General features: G+C 52.5%; 2 protein-coding genes across 4 annotated transcripts in view; both read left to right on the top strand.

The window, feature by feature from the left end:
* Positions 1-18,491, top strand: part of HIPK2 (homeodomain interacting protein kinase 2) — a 386,834-nt gene that overhangs the window by 253,971 nt on the left and 114,372 nt on the right. The gene's annotated exons all lie outside the window — the stretch shown is intronic.
* KLRG2 (killer cell lectin like receptor G2) lies at positions 528-18,442 on the top strand. 3 transcript variants are annotated; one of them, XM_060156562.1, is made up of 5 exons: positions 528-1,429; positions 7,682-7,783; positions 8,511-8,656; positions 16,133-16,236; positions 16,711-16,946. In XM_060156562.1, exons 1-5 carry the CDS (start codon positions 640-642, stop codon positions 16,829-16,831), a joined length of 1,263 nt encoding a protein of 420 aa, XP_060012545.1. In that variant the 5' UTR covers positions 528-639; the 3' UTR covers positions 16,832-16,946. The 3 variants fall into 3 exon arrangements, with proteins under 3 accessions (XP_060012545.1, XP_060012543.1, XP_060012544.1); XM_060156560.1 differs by lacking the exon at positions 8,511-8,656 and having other exon boundaries at positions 16,711-18,442; XM_060156561.1 differs by lacking the exons at positions 7,682-7,783; positions 8,511-8,656 and having other exon boundaries at positions 16,711-18,442.

The following is an 18,491-nucleotide window of genomic DNA, read 5'->3' on the forward strand; positions in this document are numbered from 1 at the left end:
CTGCCAGGAATCTGTATTTTTTTCATGGTATTCAGATTACTGGTCAGGGCTGGGAACCCTGTCCTCCACACCAGGCTGGCAGGGGACCAGGCTTCTCCCGCCGTGAAAATACACATTTTCAAGCTTATTCATTTCTCAGTCTTTATTGAGTTAGCCCAGTAGGAGTCAGGCCTCCAGAGTACATGTCTCTGGGACTTCTGCCTTGGGGGAGTCCTCTAGGTGTGCCGCTCCTTCCCTAACTCTCAAAAATCAGCACGATGGCAGAGGGCTGGAGGGGGAAATGGGTGGGGCCAGGGACAAGGAAGAGAGAAGGGTCTGCGCTCTGGGCTCCCCCTTACCCGTCTCCCGGCTCTTTCTGGGTAACCCCTCAGCCAGACCCTTCTGCCCCTCTCTTCTCCTTCGCCAAGTAAAGGCTAGGCTCGGGGCCTGAAGGGGCGTGGCCAACAGAACCCGAGCCACAGCCAATCCCAGCCGGGTCCTTGGCTCGGAGGAGGAAGTGGGTGTGGCGACGGAGAGGGGCGTGGCTTGACGGTTTAGAGCGACTCGTCGGAACCAGTCCCGACCCGGGAGGCGAAGCTAACTCCCTACCTGGGCCCGGGTGCATCCCGCTCGGCACCTCTCGGCTGCTCCGCGTATAAAATGGAGGGAGCCCGGGCGGCGTCGGGGGAAGACCAAGACGGAGCCGAGTTCCCAATGGAGCCCTTGGGAAGCCGGGTCCCGGAGCTGGAGCAGCCCCAGGTCCCCGCGGCGGAAAGACGCCCTGAGAGTCCCGAGAGCAGCCCGAGTCTGGCTTCCGCAGTGAAGGAGGAGGCGGGCGCGGGCCAGGACCTGTCGGGCGGGAAGAAGCTGCCCTCGCCTCGACCCGCGCCCCTGCGGTTGCTGCCATCCAGCCCGGGCTACAGCGCCTTCCGCCGTCAGGAGTCGGCCAGCCCGGAGCTGCCGTCGCCGGGCCCAGCCGCGGCTGAGCAGCCCCGGGACGGCGAGACGCCGGGGGCAGAGCAGATGCTCAGGGCCGCGCCCGGTGAGCCGGCTCGGGGCGCCTGGGCCCCCATGGAACTGCAGGTGGACGTGCGCGTGAAGTCCGTGGGCGCGGCCGGCAGCAGCTGCGCGCCCTCGCCGGCGCCCTCCACGCGCTTCCTCACCGTCCCGGTGCCGGAATCGCCGGCCTTCTCCCATCACGCCTCCCCAGCGCACCCGCTCCTGCGGCTGACCCCGTCTCCGGGAGGCACCTGGGGCCGTGGCACGCCGCTGGCCGCAGCCCGGACGGAGCGCGACCTCGACGCCGAGGGTTGGGCCGGTCCCGCCGAGGGGCGCGCGGAGTCCCCGGGCTCCCCCACGTGCCGCTGCCGCTGCCGCTGCAAGGAGGACGCCGTGCTCCACGCCGAGATGGACGGCGACAAGAAGCTGTCCCGCGTCATAAAGCTCGTAGGTAAGCGCGCGCCGGCGCCGGGAGCCGCGCTCTCGGGTGGGGGTCGACGAACGTGAGGCCCGCCTGCTACCCACCCAGCGTTGGGCCACTGCGGCGGAGGAACCCCACCCGGCCTCTCTGGCGTAGAGTCGGTAACTTTTGGTCTACGTAATTATAATCCAACTTGTTGGCAGTAAAAGAATAAAACCGCTATTCTCCCTCCCCGACCCTCCAAGAACTTTCCCGTTCGCTCTTGGTGTGCGCAGCGTCTTTGAGAAGTAGAGGTGGAAGGAATTCCAGGCGAGGGGAGGTCTTTCAGGATCACGTGACGGCGGTGGCGGCCCGGCAGCACCGCGGTCTCCCGACTCCTTGCTTCGGCTCGCCGATCTCTCGCAGGTCCAGACTCCTTTTTTCCCTCTCGTATATTGAGGACCAGTTGACCCCTAATACTCATCCATTCAGCAGCTACTGCTGCTACTGCGTGGGGACTTCGGGCCAGACTGTGCTAGGGTGTGTGTGAGTTTTTTTGTTGCCGCGTGGCGGGTGGCGACTTGCAGGGAAGAAGAAAGAGCCTGAAAAATACAAAAATCCTGGACAAGGAACCAGAAGGGAGTGGCTGGTGAACTTGAGGGCATGGGAAAGCTTCCTGCAGCTAAAGCCCTGAAAGCTGAGTAGGAGTTGGGGGTGGTAGCGCGCCTTCTGGCTGGAGGGCCTAGAGGCCTCCCCAGCAGACAACCTGCTGAAAGCATGACCGGTTAAGAGGAGACCGGTCAGCTAGACAGGCTCCAAACCCCGAGGGCCTCTATGCCAGGGGTTCTTAGACATGGTAGAGTTCAGGGGCTCTAATCACGCGGGGACTTTTGCAAAGTTGGGTGTGAGCACATTTTCTGCACGAGAGGTGTATCGTTTTCTGGTGCTGCTGTAACAAATTGGCACAAACTTAGAGGCTTAAAATGGCACTAATTTATTATCTTGCAGTTCTGTAAGTCTGAAGTCTGATATGGGCTCAAGAGACTAAAGGCCAGATGGCAGGGCTGTGATCCCTGCTGGGGGCCCTAGGAGATGATTGTTTCCTTGCCTTTTCTAGCTTCTGAGGGCGATTGAGTTCCTTAGCTCATGGTCCTCTGTATATTCAAAACCAACCAGGACTTCCCTGATGGCGCAGTGGTTAAGAATCCGCCTGCCAATGCAGGGGACACGGGTTCGGGCCCTGGTCCGGGAAGATCCCACATGCTGCGGAGCAAATAAGCCCGTGCACCAGAACTCCTGAGCCTGCAAGCCGCAACTACTGAGCCCACGTGCCACAACTACTGAAGGCCGCGCGCCTAGAGCCCGAGCTCCGCAACAAGAGAAGCCACCGCAATGAGAAGCCCACACACCACGACGAAGAGTAGCCCCCGTTCGCTGCAACTAGAGAAAGCCCGTGCGCGGCAACGAAGACCCAACGCAGCCAATAAAAAAGAGAAAAACCAGCCAGTGTCAGGCTGAACCTTTCCACTGCCATCTCTGGGGCTCTCCTGTCCTTTTGCCTCCCTCTTCCATTTATGAGGACCCTTGTGATGACATTGGACCCACCCAGAAATTCGGTATAGTCTACCCATCTCAAGGTCAGCAGATAAGCAACCTCAATTCCATCTGCAGCCTTAATTCCTCTGTGCCTTGTAACCTAACATATCCACAGGTTCCAAGGATTAAGACGTGGACTTCTTTAGGAGGACATTATTCTGTCCACCACAATGAGTCTGTAGCTTTTTTTAAAAAATAAATTTGTTTATTTTATTTATTTACTTTTGGCTGTGTTTGGTCTTCGTTGCTGCGTGCGGGCTTTCTCTAGTTGTGGTAAGCGGAGGCTACTCTTTGTTGCGGTGCGCAGGCTTCTCATTGCGGTGGCTTCTCTTGTTGCAGACCACGGGCTCTAGACACGCGGGCTTCAGTAGTTGTGTGACGTGGGCTTCAGTAGTTGTGGCTCGCGGGCTCTAGAGTGCAGACTCAGTAGTTGTGGCGCACGGGCTTAGTTGCTCTGCGGCATGTGGGATCTTCCTGGACCAGGGCTCGAACCCGTGTCCCCTGCACTGGCAGGCGGATTCTTAACCACTGCACCACCAGGGAAGCCCAAGTTTGTAGCTTTTTTTAATCAGATTAATAATAGGAGAGTCTGTGACTAAAAGGGTGGGATGATAAGGAAGTGAGGACTCAAGGAAGTGAGTCGTGGGGAGGTAACATGGTTGGATTTTTATTCTAGAAAGTGAGCTCTGCCAGCACTGTGGAGGAAGGTCAGGACAGGCATGAAATTGAAGGAAGGGAGACCTTAAGAGGTGATAGCACCAGTTCCGCAAGAGCCGATGAAGGTTTGATCTATGGCAGAGGTGGGAGGGAGTGTTCAAAGGTTGAATTAGAGAGTGGGGCCACTGCCCTGATGAAGATGCGCTAACAGGAAGAGTGGGGATGATTCCCGAGTTGCTGAGCTGGGTAGCTGAATGATGGATTGATTGGGTTATCCTTGCAGAATGGAGAATGGGGGAAGAGGCGTGGGAGAAATAAGCAGGTACATTTGGGAGTTCCAGGTAGTGATGTCATTTAAAGGGAGAGGAGCCAGGCTTCCCTGGCGGTCCAGTGGTTAAGACTCTGCACCCCCTGCACACCTCCATGCTGTGTAGCACAGCCGGAAAAAAAAAAAAAGGAAGAGGAGCCAGCCACAGACTGGGAAAGGAAAATGTAGGTGGTAGGAAGAAAATCAGGATGCAGAGAAGCAGAAAAAGGAGAGAGTTTCTGGAAGATGTGGTCAGCAGTGTCCAGTGTCCAGGGGAGAGGCAGACTTTGGGACTGGATGGTTAGGGAGAGCTGCCACGTGGAAACAATACTCTGGACATGAGGCAGGTAACCCGGGGGTGTGGAGAGGAATGACGTCAGGGGAGGGAGATGCCGGGCAGGAAATACTGCAGGGTGCATGCAGACACTTGATGCTTTGCGCTTCCTCTCTGGGAAGTGTGGGATTAAAGAACTTTCAAGTTCCTGGCTGAAGCTTGGTCTGAGGGAGGCTGCTTGGATGAGGATCTCTGCATTGTGGTTTCTGCCTGTGGTGGCCTTTACCGCCTAGATCAAGCTGGTTACAAGAAGAGGGCACACTAGGGCACGGGCTCAGGGACTTGCCCAGGCCAGTGCGGTAATGCTGCCACCCAGCTGTTTCATGTCCCCTCCTTGTGAACCCAAGAGGGAGGAGACCACTGTGGAGAGGGTTGGAGACGTCACTGCTTTGTCTCTTCCCTTGCTTTTTGGGGCAGATGTCCCAGAGGCGCTGTCCAGGTGTAAACTGAAGAATCAAGGACTCAGGGAATGTTCTATATGGGAGCCCTCAGCCCAGAAGAGAAATTGGCTTTTGCAGAGAGCCTAAAACTGGGGGGGAGGGACTTCCCTGGTAGCACGGTTGGTTAAGACTGTGCTCCCAGTGCAGTGGGCCCGGGTTCAATCCCTGGTCAGGGAACTAGATCCCACATGCGTGCCGCCACTGAGAGTTCCCATGCCACAACTAAGGAGCCCGCCTGCCACAACTAAGACCCGGTGCAACCAAATAAATAAATTAATAATAATTAATTTAAAAAATAAAGAAATAAAACTGGGGAAGAGCTGGATCCTCAAATGGAGACTATTCCCCTTTAGGTGTTGGTTCAGAGTCACCTCTTCTGGTCCCCAAGGCAAGATCAGGTGTCCCTATTACATGCTCCACGGGCCCTTGTGCTGCCCAGCTCCAGCATCCCTCTTGTAAGTATGCTCCCCTGGATTCTGAGCCCCACGGGGCATGGCAGGTGACAGTCTAGCCTTTCACTGAATCTCCAGCACCTGGCACTTAAGTGCTCTGTAAATCGTTACTCAATGAGTAGCACTAACCTCAGAGTGTAAGCACATGTCAGAAGTGCTTAGTCCCATCCCCGTCTGGGGAAGGGGAGCGGCAGTTGGATCTCAGTGGTTGTCCAGCCTTGCTGCCGCCTGTCACATTGTACTCAACACATCAGGTGTGGAAGATGTGAGGAAACGGCCATCCTGACCCTGCCCTCCAGCAGTCCTCAGTCTGGGCAGGAGAAAACAAAAGCGCCTGGCAGTCTGGGATGGTGCCAGGAGGGGTACATTCAGAGGAAGAATGCTCTCAGTGCCTGGAGGAAGTGGAGCTGGGAGAGGTGATGTCCAGCATGGTCAGGCTCCGCCGGGAGAGCAGAGGCCACCGGCCGAAGGAGATGGACCTGGAGGCAGTGACACAAGCAGGCCTCTCACTGGCAGGAGCCCTTTGAGCCCCTGTGCTGAACTTTGTATTTGGAAGTTTGTATTTTATTTTTTTAATAAATTTATTTTATTTATTTATTTATCTTTGGCTGCGTTGGGTCTTCGTTGCTGCACGCGGGCTTTCTCTGGTTGCAGCGAGCGGGGGCTACTCTTCGTCGCGGTGCGTGGGCTTCTCATTGCGGTGGCTTCTATTGTTGTGGAGCACGGGCTCTAGGCGTGTGGGCTTCAGTTGTTGTGACACGCAGGCTCCAGTAGCTGTGGCTCACGGGCTCTAGAGCTCAGGCTCAGTAGTTGTGGCACGGGGGCTTGGTAGTTATGGCTCGAGGGCTCTAGAGCGCAGGCTCAGTAGTTGTGGCACGTGGGCTTCAGTAGTTGTGCCTCACGGGCTCTAGAGTGCAGGCTCAGTAGTTGTGGCGCACGGGCTTAGTTGCTCTGCGGCATGTGGGATTTTCCCGGACCAGGGCTCAAACCTGTGTTCCCTGCATTGGCAGGCGGATTCTTAACCACTGCACCACCAGGGAAGTCCCTGTATTTTATTTTTTAAGATGCCCCCCTGCCCCAACTGGATAAACTAAGTCGCACAAAACCTGGCTCCACCCCAGCCATGGGATTTGACTAGGAGGAAGCAGAAGGTGTTTCAGTTGTGGGGTGGGAAAGGTAGTTGAAATGTAGACAATGACGATGGGATGAGCAGTGAAGAAAAGCAGCAGAGGGTGTGACCCTGGAGATGTCAATCCCAGATACAAACAGGAAATCGGGTGGTGGGTATATACAATGTCCATGGTCTTTTAAATGGAATTACTCTTTTCAACGTAATGAAATATTTGCCACAGACTAACGCCTGCTGTTTCAGGCTTCGGGAAATATAATGATTGAGTTCTTAGGACCCTCACACTGATTATGTGGCATTCCTGACCCTCATCCCCAAGATTTGGGTGGGTCCTGGGCCCCTTGCAGCGAGGTGTTTGCTCTGATTGATTTTACGCCTGAGTCGTGGCAGAGGTCAAGTTCTGAGTGCTCAGTTACTTCAGATGGGTGTGTCTTTCCAGGTGGAAAGCTGCTTATAATTCTGGCTGTGATTAAGCATTTACTATGTTCTACTCCTCGAGTTTTCCCCTCTGACTTCCCTGGTTACTCCATCTACAGGGCAGGATGTGGCATCGGAATGTGTTCTTTTTTTTTTTTCTGGCCACGCAGCACAGCTTGCAGGATCTTGGTTCCCCGACCAGGATCGAACCTGGGCCCCCAGCAGTGGAAGCACAGAGTCCCAACCTCGGGACTGCCAGGGAAGTCCCTGAACATGTTCTGTCTCTGAGCCTTTGCACCCTTCCTCCCACCTGGAGTGTCCTCCTGTCTTCCTTTGCCCTCCACAGCCTCATTCCAGCCATCTGGTCCCCTAGGTCGTTGGGCGGCTGACAACTCAATCTGTCTAGCGCTCTGCAGCCCGAAAGGTGCTCTCTGTGTGAAGCTTCGTTAGTGGCCTCCAGTGACCTGGAGAGATAGAAGAGGCAGATGTGATTCCAATGTTAAAAGGAAAACCACCAAGAACACTTGAGGGGCCCATAGAGTCAGGACTCGAACTTGAATTTGGGGGTCTGTCGAACTCTGAACCTAGCCTTCGTTCCTCTCTTGTGTGGAGTTTGATCTCCTGCTACCTTTGCCTGTCCCGTTAGCTCCCTGAGTGCGGGGCCCTTGCCCCATCCTTGGAGCTATTTGTGCCCTATGTCTAATGCACATCAGATGCTCAATACATGGTTCTTAGCCACTTTCTTTCTTGAAGAGAATCTTACGTCTTCTAGTTATTTAAGAAGTGGAATATCTTCTAGCAGTTTTCTCCGAGGTATGAGGTTTGGACCCAAATTGAGTGGATTATCCTGGTGTCTTGGGCCTGAGGGTGGGCGATGAGGTGGGCATGTTGATGGTATAGGAGTCAGCATGGTCCTGAGTTGGGACCATCTCCTAACCTGTGTCTCCTGGTTGTCCCCTCCCCTCCCGCAGGGCTGCCCATGTACATGAGGTCCCTGCGCTGGGCCCTGGCAGTCATGGCCGTGCTCCTGGCGGTGTCTACGGTGGCCATTGTGGCCCTGGCCTCGAGAGCAGGTATGGGACCTCCCCGTCCCCTCTCCTCCCCCTCTCCTCCCCTGCTCCCCCAGCAGGGTGTCTAGTCCTTCTAGCTCCTTTGTGAGAATTAGAAAAAGACACGCCCCCCACGCAGATGCAGCGTGAAGACACAGGGCTCGGTGAGCAGAGGTAAGGGAGAAGAGCCCCTTCCTTCTGTGGACACAGCCTGCACTTGGAGAGGCCTTGTGCACAAGCTGTGCAGCCTTCCCAGGGCCTGCCCTCCTTGCTTACCCCTCCAAGGCTTGCCAGTTCCATGCCTCCAGATTTGCCCCCTGATTTTTTTTTTTTAATTTATTTTTGGCTGCGTTGGGTCTTCATTGCTGCACATGGGCTTTCTCTAGTTGCGGCGAACGGGGGCTACTCTTTGTTGCAGTGCACGGGCTTCTCATCGCGGTGGCTTCTCTTGTTGCGGAGCATGGGCTCTAGGCGAGCGGGCTTCAGTAGTTGTGGCACATGGGCTCAGTAGTTGTGGCTCGCAGGCTCTAGAGCACAGGCTCAGTAGTTGTGGCACACGGGCTTAGTTGCTCCGTGGCATGTGGGATCTTTCCGGCCCAGGGCTCGAACGTGTGTCCCCTGCGTTGGCAGGCGGATTCTTAACCACTGCGCCACCAGGGAAGTCCGCCCCCGCCCCCCCCGATTTTTGAACATCCACACATTCAGCTGTGTACAGTTTACCCTGCACTCACTGGTGGTCTCTGTGCTGCAGGGGCCAGGTGCCAGCCATGCCCCCAGGGCTGGATGTGGTCCATGGAGCACTGCTACTACCTCTCTGCCGAAGCTGAGGCCTGGGAGGCCAGCCAGGCTTTCTGCTCAGCCCACCATGCTACCCTCCCCCTGCTGAGACACACCCAGGTGAGGAGGGGGGGAGGTGGGCAGGAGAGGGGCGTGGTTATCATTACAGATTAGATTCTCAGTACTAGAAGGAACCTCAAAGATCTAGTCCAACTCTATGTTATAGAAAAAGTCACCAAGGCCTGGAGAAATAAAGTGACATGCAGGAGGACCAGACATCAGGTCTCCAAGATGTTCAGTTTGCTCTTCATTCTAAGAAGTGGAAGTGGAGCTGGGGAGGGCTGGAGCGGAGATGCTCCCATCCAACCTGGTGACCAAGCACTTAACAGTGAGCTCAGGAACAAGTCTGTGCTGGCCGGTCTGTGGGAGAGACACACGTGTACCCTCTGAGAGGTAGTCTGGAAAATAAATTACATTTAGTGGGTATTCCAGTCAGGTATTGCTATAATAATACTGGGTAACAAATCACCCCAAAAGTCAGTGACTTAAGACAATAGGCATCTCTCTCTTGATCGCTGGTCTGTGGGAGGCCCGTGGATGGGCTAATGTGGGCTGAGTCTGGCAGGACAGCTCAGCTTCGGGATGCAGACTGGCTGCGCTTGGCCTGAGCCCGTGGATTGGGCTTGTGTTTGCTCCATGAATCTCGCGTCCTTCTTCTTGAGAGAAACTCTTTGTAAGAAAAATGGCAGGAGGGCAAGAACTGAGAACTTCTCATGTCATATGTGCTAACATTCCGTTGGGCAAAGCAAATAACATGGCCAAGCCCAACATCAAAGGGACAGGGTAGTATAGTCCATGCCCCACTCCCACCCTGGGGGTGGAGGGGGAGGAGTGAATATTTGCTGAATAATAGTCCAGTCAGTGGGTCTGAGAGTGGCTACAAAAAAGGACCTATAAACTGGATCCAAACCTTGGCTTAATTTTATCTAACTTAGGGCAGGTGCCAAGAATTTATATTAGCTGTTCTAATATGCATGAAAAAGCACCATTCTTTCAGTCAGTGCCTTAATAAACATTTACTGAGCACCTACACTGCGTTTGGCACTGGGGATCCCATGAAGAGCCACAAGAGCACAGCCTCCACCTTCACGTGACTAAGAGCAGCGAGTGAGGCAGAGAGTAATCTGGAACTCATAGAAATAGATGTTTAATTACTATATTGATCTATGCTATGAAGGGAAGGTGCACGATGCTCTGGTTATATATGACAGGAATATGTGATTGAAGGTCAAGGTGGGCAGGGCAGCGTGGACCAGAAAAAAAAAAAAAACCGGAAACTAAAAACTAGTTCAGGAGATGGACAGACAGCCTCCTGGAATCCTCTGTCTCCTGCTTCAGTCTGGACTGGCTGCTCACGAGGCCTGCTACCCAGCTATTGACTTGGAATTTCTTTTTACCTTCATCCTCAATATACCTTTGCCTCTTTCCTGTGTGAGATCCCGTTTCCTAGATTCCATGTCTTTTCTTGGTAAAGCACACCCTGTATAAGTTTGCTGGAAGACATTTGAGATCTTTCATGTCTAAAGATACTTTTATTCTAACCTCTCATTTGATTGATAGCTTGGCTGGGTACAGATTTCTAAGTTGGAAATAGTTTACCTCCAGAATTGTGCAGATTTTGCTCCATTGCCTTCCACCTTTTAGTCCGACCACTAAGAAGTCTCATTCACGCTGATTCCCAACCCTTTGTATGTGACTCTTACCAGCCCCCCTACCCCAAACTCTGGAAATTTTCAGGGTCTTCACCTTTGTTCTTATTCAGTGTTCTGAAATTTAACAATAATAGTCCTTTGTGGGTCTTTTTCTTCATTTTTATTTCTGCTGCCTTATTTGTAATTTTAAGAACTCTTTTTGGTTCTTCAAATGTTCCTTTTGTATGGTGTCCTGTTCCTGTTTCAAGGATGAAGCATCTTCTCTTATCTTACTGTAAATACTAATTATAGTGTTTTGGAAGTTCTCTTCTGCTCCCTGCATTATCTCTGCTTTTATGCAAGTGCTTTTTATTCTGTGCCTTGGCATTTTCCTATACCTTGCCTCTAATATTTGAGCACTTTGGGGCTTCTCAATACAAATTAGCATGTTTCTCAGCTTCCTCCCACTCCACCCTTTCCTTGAAAAATCACTAGGCTTTCTTGGGTCTGCTAAGCCAATCAGTGTTGTCCAGCTTCCAAAATTTTGTCGACATTTCTCATCTGCTGTTATCTCCTCCCATTCTTATATCCTTTTTTCCCCCTTATGTTATTATTTAAGGAAGTTCCCTTCTGTTCCTGTTTTACTAAGAGTTTTAAGCATGAATGAGTCTAATTTCATTGGATTTTTTTTTGCATACATTAAGATGGTAATATCTTTTATGTTTCCTCCTTTAATCTTGTGGTTATTATTATTTTTTTTTAAATGCTTGGCCTCTTGTAATAAGGTTTATTTAGCCAGGATTTTTTTCTTCCCAAAATACTTCTGTATTTGAGTTGATAATTTTACTTAAGATTTTCTCACATATGAAATTTCATTTCCTGCCCAGTCCTAAAGTCAAAGGTATTCCACCCCACACTGCAGGGAAGGCAGCTTCTGTAGTTTTCTTTTCTCTGGGAGAGTTCTCATGAAGTGGATATAAAAATCTGCTGGAGAAAATGTTTTACATGAACATGGATTATTTTATTACCAGGAATAACACATTTTTCCAAAAAACATGGGGAAATGAAAAAGATACAATGTAGATTGAAAAAAGTCACGTGTGATCCCAATATGGTAAATATATATGCAAAGAAAACATACTGAAAGGAAGTATATTAATAGCGGTTATCACTGGAGTCAAGATTACGAGCGATTATTTTCCTTCTTCTTTAAAGCTTTTTTAAATTGTCTAAATGTCCTACAAATAGTATGCACTATGATTAGGGGGAAATACTAGAGTAATGGTAGCCCATGGAGGCAAGAGATCAGAATATAATGTTTTCTGCCCAACCCAGCCTGGTTGCATCTACAAAATGAAGGCCAGTGGGAACTTGGTGAGTCCCTAGAGAGTCTCTGCCTGGACCTGACGAGGGGGGCGAGCTGGGCAGGGACTTAGCGGCCCATCTCCTGAGTCAGACCCACTGAGCACAGCAAGTGTCATCAGAAAACTGGTGAAGTAAAAGTTCCCTGCCCTCGGGCCTCTCATCAGACAGGTTCAGTCCACCATGACCTCGGACATCGGCTGAACAAATGGCCTCCCTGTGGCTGGGGGTCCTCAAAGAGGGGAGATGAGCCGAACTACCCACATCGCAAACGGAGCTTGAATTCTTTTAAAACTAAGCAAACAGGATCAATCATTTGTAACGCAAGTATATATTCAGAAAATACATCACAAAGTTTGGATAAGCTTTTTCCAAAAAGGAGCTTCCAAAAAGCCCCTTGCAGAAAGACCAAAGTGAAGATTTGGGTCTCAGGCAGTTGAAATCCAGAATATGAGGACTGTGGAGCTCTGGAGTCCTGCTGAGTTCTGGACAAGGGCCAGAAGCTGCAGGAGGCACCAAGGCAGGTATGGGGAAGAGCAGCGGAGGACAGGCTGGCCGCTGGCAGAGGCCAGGCTCCACGAGCTGGGATGCGAGACCCCAGGGACACGCCAAGGTGCCAGTAGCACACGCAGCCCCAGGATAGACATGTCTCGTCCTCCCCAAGAGGTTAGAGGAAAGGAGCAAGTTTCAGTGCCTCTGTGCCATCAGTCATTAGACTCACTGGCCATTGGTTTAAGGTCAGCTTTGTTTTGCAGGGTCGGGGAAGGAAGAAGCTTCCTGAAACGTACACATTGACTGTAAGCCACGTTTTGAGTGCAGAAAGATGAAAACACGAATAAATATCATAGGATTCAGAAAATTAAGTAGTTTAAAACATTTAAATATTAAAGCAGAAATGTTTGAAGGCAGAAAGTAGAATGGTGGTTGCCAAGGGGAGGGGGAAGTGGGAGTTGTAGAGTGGGTGCAAAGTTTCAGTTGGGGAAGATGAAAAAGTTTTGGAGATGGGGGTGGGCGATAGTCCCACAACAGTGCGAATGCACCTAGCGCCACTGAATTATACACTTAAAAATGGTTGAAATGGTAAACTTTATATATATATATTTTACCACAGTTTTTTACTTTTTTTTTTTTTTTTTTTTGCGGTATGCGGGCCTCTCACTGTTGTGGCCTCTCCCGTTGCGGAGCACAGGCTCTGGACGCGCAGGCTCAGTGGCCGTGGCTCACGGGCCCAGCCGCTCCGCGGTCTTCCCAGACCAGGGCATGAACCCGTGTCCCCTGCATCGGCAGGTGGACTCTCAACCACTGCGCCACTAGGGAAGCCCTACCACAGTTTTTTAAAAAGAAATGTATGAAAGGATGGAAAACAATTTACCTTAATTTTAATATGTAAAGTATGAGATTTCAGGTAAATTCTGCTCAGGATCACGTTCCCCTCCCCCCCACGTTGGTGGCAAAGTTGGAGATGCACCAGCTGGAGTAGATGGAGGCCCCAGACACCTGTGCCATTACGGAGCAGTCCTTTGAGCCATAAATTACACAGAAGTTTCTATAATTTACTTATATCTCCAGGCAATGCTTTTCCCACACCATAATTCTTGCTAACAATGGGAACAGGTTAATGGTGTCTGAGCTGCAAGGAAAAAGACGGAATGGAGTGGGTGGAGCTGGGTGGGGATAGGCCATGGCTCCTGTCACCAGGAGGCCCAGAGGGAGAGCCGCATGGCCTGGGCTAGGACAGAGAGAAGGGAAGGATCACCTTGGCAATGCCAAGGCATCAAATGAGGTCACATATGTTGGAGTCAGACACGAAGCTTTGTACACCATCCAACGGACTGGAGGCGCCTCATTTAATGAGTGTGTACTACATGCCCTTGGCTGTGTGCACAAAACATCTCCCCATTTTACAGAGGACCATACTGAAGCTCTGAAAGGTCGGGTAACTTAACTAGGGTCACTTAGCTTGCAAGTCACAGGACCAGAATTTGAATATGGGGTGGCCTAGCCCCAAAGCTCTACTCTGCAGTGATAGCCCCCTTCTCGGCCCTGGGAGGAGCTCCGAGCTCTGGTGTGTCTTCCCGATCAGGCAGCTGATTGCTGCCAGGAGGTCGGGGCTGGCCAGCAGGAGCCCCGAGTCTGCTGCAGCCATGGCAGTGAGATGCTTGGAGCTGCTGTGCCCTCTGACTCGCAGCTCAAACCCAGCCCAGGTTCCTTCTCATCCCTTCCAAAGCTCCCACCCAACCCTGCCCAAGGGCCCCAGCCTGTGGAGTCCAGCCAGAGAGGAAACGACCAGCCCAGGAGAGGCTGTACGTGCGCCTGATGCAGTCTGGCCTTTGGGATTTCAGAAGGGGTAAGGTTGGCACCCTTCAGTCTGGAAGTTCCTTCTGGCTCTTCTCCCAGCTGTTGACCAGCTGATGTTCTCTTGAACGTCTGCACCAACACCTCTGGGAGCAGGGCTGGCCTGACAGCCCGATTGTTACCTGTGACCCTTGCTGGTCATTGGCAGTGACCCAGGGGAGGGGGGCCAGTTTTGTTGAGCTGGTCTACTATGTGCTGGGCTGTCGTGGTCAGTGGTGAATAGGGCAGGCACCCGGCGCTCACCAAGTTCACTGTCTGATACAGAAAACTGACAAGCCAAATGCCACACCCCATGCTCTAAACTGTGAAGGTTGTGGCAGCCCAGGGGAGGGGGTCAGAATGGTGTCCCTACAGGAAGTGACCTTTAAACTGAGACCTCAAGGACAAATAGGAGTGTCACCAAGGGGATGGGCATCACGTGGTGCTTGCTTTCTAATCCCCAGGGTTAAATATAGAGGTTTTGTCTCTGTCAACATAAACACTTTCCTAGGGAAGAACTGAACATGCATCAAATCTATGTCACTTCTCGTCACTAACGCGAATGTGTGCTGCTCGGCGTGGGCTCGCTGGCGTGGTCTGCTTTTTTCCACTCGGCGTGATTCTGTATCTGCGTTTCCTTGCGTAACTGCATCTTCCGTGTGCTCATCACCTTTAACAGCTCTGTGAGTTTCCATCGTGTTGATGTCCCAGAATCTGCCTAGTTATTTCCTGACTGCAGAGCATTTGGGTGGTTTCCATTTTTTCTTTACAAATAGCAGTGTGATAATTTTGCGAAAGTTCATTTTCTCCCCTTTATGTACTTGGATTTCTTCCCCAAAGTGGAATTACCCGTCCGAGCAATAGGAACTGTGTTGCCACTCTTTTGTTGTAGCACAGATTATGTTCTGGAAAGACTGGGCTGGTGTGGACCACTGTCCCCACCTCTATCCACCAGTCCCCTGCACCAGGACTTACAATATTGAAACATCTTTTTCCAAGTTGAAACTTTTTAAAGACAATTTTTTGCTTTAATTCATTACTAAAAATAAGATGACGCTGGGACAATTATTTAAAAGAAAAAAGCATCTCCGCTAGTTCTCTAACATACTTGTTTTGCTTTTTGTTGTTCCTTGTGTGTCTGCGCCCATGTGCGTACACATTTTTTCATTCTTACAATCATGCCACAACTTTATTTTTATTTATTTATTTTTTTAAATAAATTTATTTATTTTATTTTTATTTATTTTATTTTTGGCTGTGTTGGGTCTTCGTTGCTGCACACAGGCTTTCTCTAGTTGCGGCGAGCAGGGACTACTCTTCGTTGTGGTGCGCGGGCTTCTCATTGCAGTGGCTTCTCTTGTTGTGGAGCATGGGCTCTAGGTGCGTGGGCTTCAGTAGTTGTGGCACACGGGCTCAATAACTGTGGCTCACGGGCTCTAGAGCGCAGGCTCAGTAGTTGTGGCGCATGGGCTTAGTTGCTCCGTGGCATGTGGGATCTTCCCAGGCCAGGGATCGAACCCGTGTCTCCTGCATTGGCAGGCGGATTCTTAACCACTGCGCCACCAGGGAAGTCCATGCCACAACTTTAATTCAGCTTTTTCACTTACTATAACCCTTCATGTACTATAACTTTTCCCCATGTTGCCCCAGGGACTTCATACTCACCCTTATTTTGAATGGTCTTCATAATACTTCCGGAATGAATGCAATGTAGTTTATGCTCTTGCTGGCGACTGCATTGTTGACCATCTGCTCCCTGGCCGCCTCTGCAGCCTAATCAACCCTAGCGTTCTTCTCCTGCCCAGTGAGGCTACTTGCTGTTTGTCACCTGGATTGCTTTGTAGGCTCCCAGCTTTGCTCATGCCCTTCACCCCCTCTTCTCTGAGCTGCCTCATTTCTCTGTCCGCTCAGTACCCATCGTGCATTGCTCGTGGGGATGGGCGATCACGTCCTGTCTCCCCTTGGGGAGGGCTGAGATGGGATTGCCCCCATTTCTGGTCCTCAGTCCTGAGCACAGTGCCTGTCAACCAGCAAGCACCTAATACAGCTTCCCAATTCCTGGTGTTTGGGGAGGGATGAGTTGCTTCTCTAGCTGTGGAACTGGGAACTTGCAGAAACCTGGGATGGGGATGGGGTAGGGGGACGGAAGCCCCAGGTGAGCCGTATCAGTGGCCCGAGAAGAATGACGAGCTGCTTTTCTCTCTCTCAGGACTTCCTGAGCAGATACCCAGTCACCAAGTACTCCTGGGTGGGGGCCCGACGAGGCCCCCAGGGCTGGCACTGGATCGATGGGACCCCTCTGCCACCCCAGCTGTGAGTGACCGTGGGCCTGGGTGGGCGGCCCCTCTTTCCCCAACACGCTAGCATTGGGCCCCCAGTGTGACCCACGTGATACCACAGCAGGTGCCAAAGGGGCTGGAGGGCTTCCCCTCCACGTGCCAGGTTCACCCCCCTGCACCACCCCCAGCCTAGGATGTCCCTTGGTTTCATTTAGTCCTCATCACCCCATCCCTTGTTTGGGTCCCACGCATTCACCCAAGAAGGACTGTCACCATGTTCTATGGATAAGGGGAGTGCTGCGCAGAGAGGTTTGGTGGTTTGCCCAGGGCCACACAGCTGACTCCCTGGGGCAAGAGGCGGGGCACATCATCATAACTCCTGCCTCAGAGCTCTTTCCAGACCCCCCCGGGCTCCATGCAGCGATCCCAGCGGTACCCAGGCAGCGGGCACAAGGGCTGGGAGGGCCCGTCAGCCTGAGTACCTTCCCTTCCTCTCGCCCTTCCCCAGACTCCCGGAGGAAGACCAGCAAGAACCGGATCTCAACTGCGGGGGCCTGGAGGGAGGCAAGTTCGTGGCTTCGGACTGTGCCTCCCCCAGACCCTGGGTCTGCGCCAGGGGGACCAAGTGACTTGGGTTCTGCCCGCCCTGAGCCTGCTGGGGGAGACCAGGCTGAGAGCCGGGGCAGCCTCCTCCCCGGACCCAGGCCTCCAGGTCTCCCCGCTCTGCTCAGGGGCCCCGCCTCGGCAAAGCAGGGAGCGGACTCCTGGCGCAGGGAGGTCGCATCCGCGGGGAAGGAGACGTTCTGCGGCCCCGCGGCTGAGCGCCCATTTGAGTGTCCAGCTGCTGAAGCGGATTTGTTCTGTGAACTTGTGGGTTTTTTTGGTTTTGCGTTTTTCCTTCTGAGCCTCAGTTTCTCCCTCATTAAAACGGCCACTTCTCATTCTCCCACTTACCTGCCTAGTCACAGGTGTGCACCCTTTCAGGCCTAGAGAGACAAAAAAGGATGAACGGTCACAGGTGATCCCAACCTGGCTTCTCATCGAGCCCAGGAAGTGAGTCTCCCATTTCGTGGCCTTGGGATTTGGCAGCGATGACATTATTGCTACAAAGGCCACTTCCAGGCGGCCACGCACGCCGACAGCATCCGGAGGGCAGCGCGCGAGACGTGGCCACCCCGGAGGAGAGAGGAAGGAGGGTCCTGTCCCCACCCCGGGGTTGGCAGAGAGTAAGGTTCTTTGCGGTGACTGGCGTGTGGGACTGGCGGGGCGTCCGGCCAGCTGATGCCCAGGGCTGGGAGGACGCAGAGAGGACACACCCCCTCTTGGCCTGCGAAGCCACCACAAAGCTTGGGGTCCGAGGGAGAAAGGAAATCAGAAATGTGGGGAGGCGTGAGGCTGCTCTTCCTGCCACAACTGTGAAGACCCCAGCCTGAAGGTGTCTCCCACTGAGATTCAGTGAAGGGCCTCCGGCCTGGAGGGAGTGGCAGCAAGGTGGGGGGAGGGTTTGCTTAGCCTCCAGCCTGGAGAGACTTCCTCAAAGGACAGGAGACTGACTGTACCAGCCTCTGGTCGTGGTGCCAGTCATGTGCAAACCAGCCTTCCTCTTTAAAGGCAGACCAGGTGTCCGAGCTCCTCAGAGAAACCTTTACTGGTCCATTTGAACTAAGAGCTTGTACAGAGTGCGGGGCTGCCCGGGAGAAAGGGATGGAGAGTGCTAAGAGCACACCTGACAGGCAATAAAAATCTTAGACGCACTCTGGTGTTTCTCATGGCTTTCTTCTTATTTCAACTACAGATCAACCCCAGAGCTTGATGACATGTTCAGGTTGAACTCGCTTCAAAGCCCTTCTCGGCGAACGTCCGTGTCTGGTGATGTCAGGCTGGTTTAATGTCAGCTTCAGGGCCACCAGCTTGGGGCCCTCTGGGCTCGGCGCTGTTTAGAATCGCCTGTGGAGCTTAAAAGATCCAGGTGCCCAGCGTGGGTGGTGTGATGCTGGGGCCTGGAAATCAGAGTTTTTCAGCTTCAGTTGGTGGGGAAGGGGAGTAAGAGAGTGAGTGACCTTTGACCTGCCGAAGTAGGAAGCTCCTAGTTACTGTCCAAAGTTGGCAAACGAAGGAATAGCAGTATGCACTTATTATTTAGAAATGTGGAGACAAATACTAGAAGAGATGGCAAAAATCATTTAAAGTGGTTGCCTTAAAACTAATCTGATGCCGATAGAAGTCAGGACAGTAGTTGTCTTGGTCTGAGGGGAGGAGTATTAACTGGGCAGGGGGACCAGGGAATAT

This window comes from Lagenorhynchus albirostris, chromosome 8, assembly GCF_949774975.1.
Source record: "Lagenorhynchus albirostris chromosome 8, mLagAlb1.1, whole genome shotgun sequence".
Lineage (NCBI taxonomy): Eukaryota > Metazoa > Chordata > Mammalia > Artiodactyla > Delphinidae > Lagenorhynchus > Lagenorhynchus albirostris.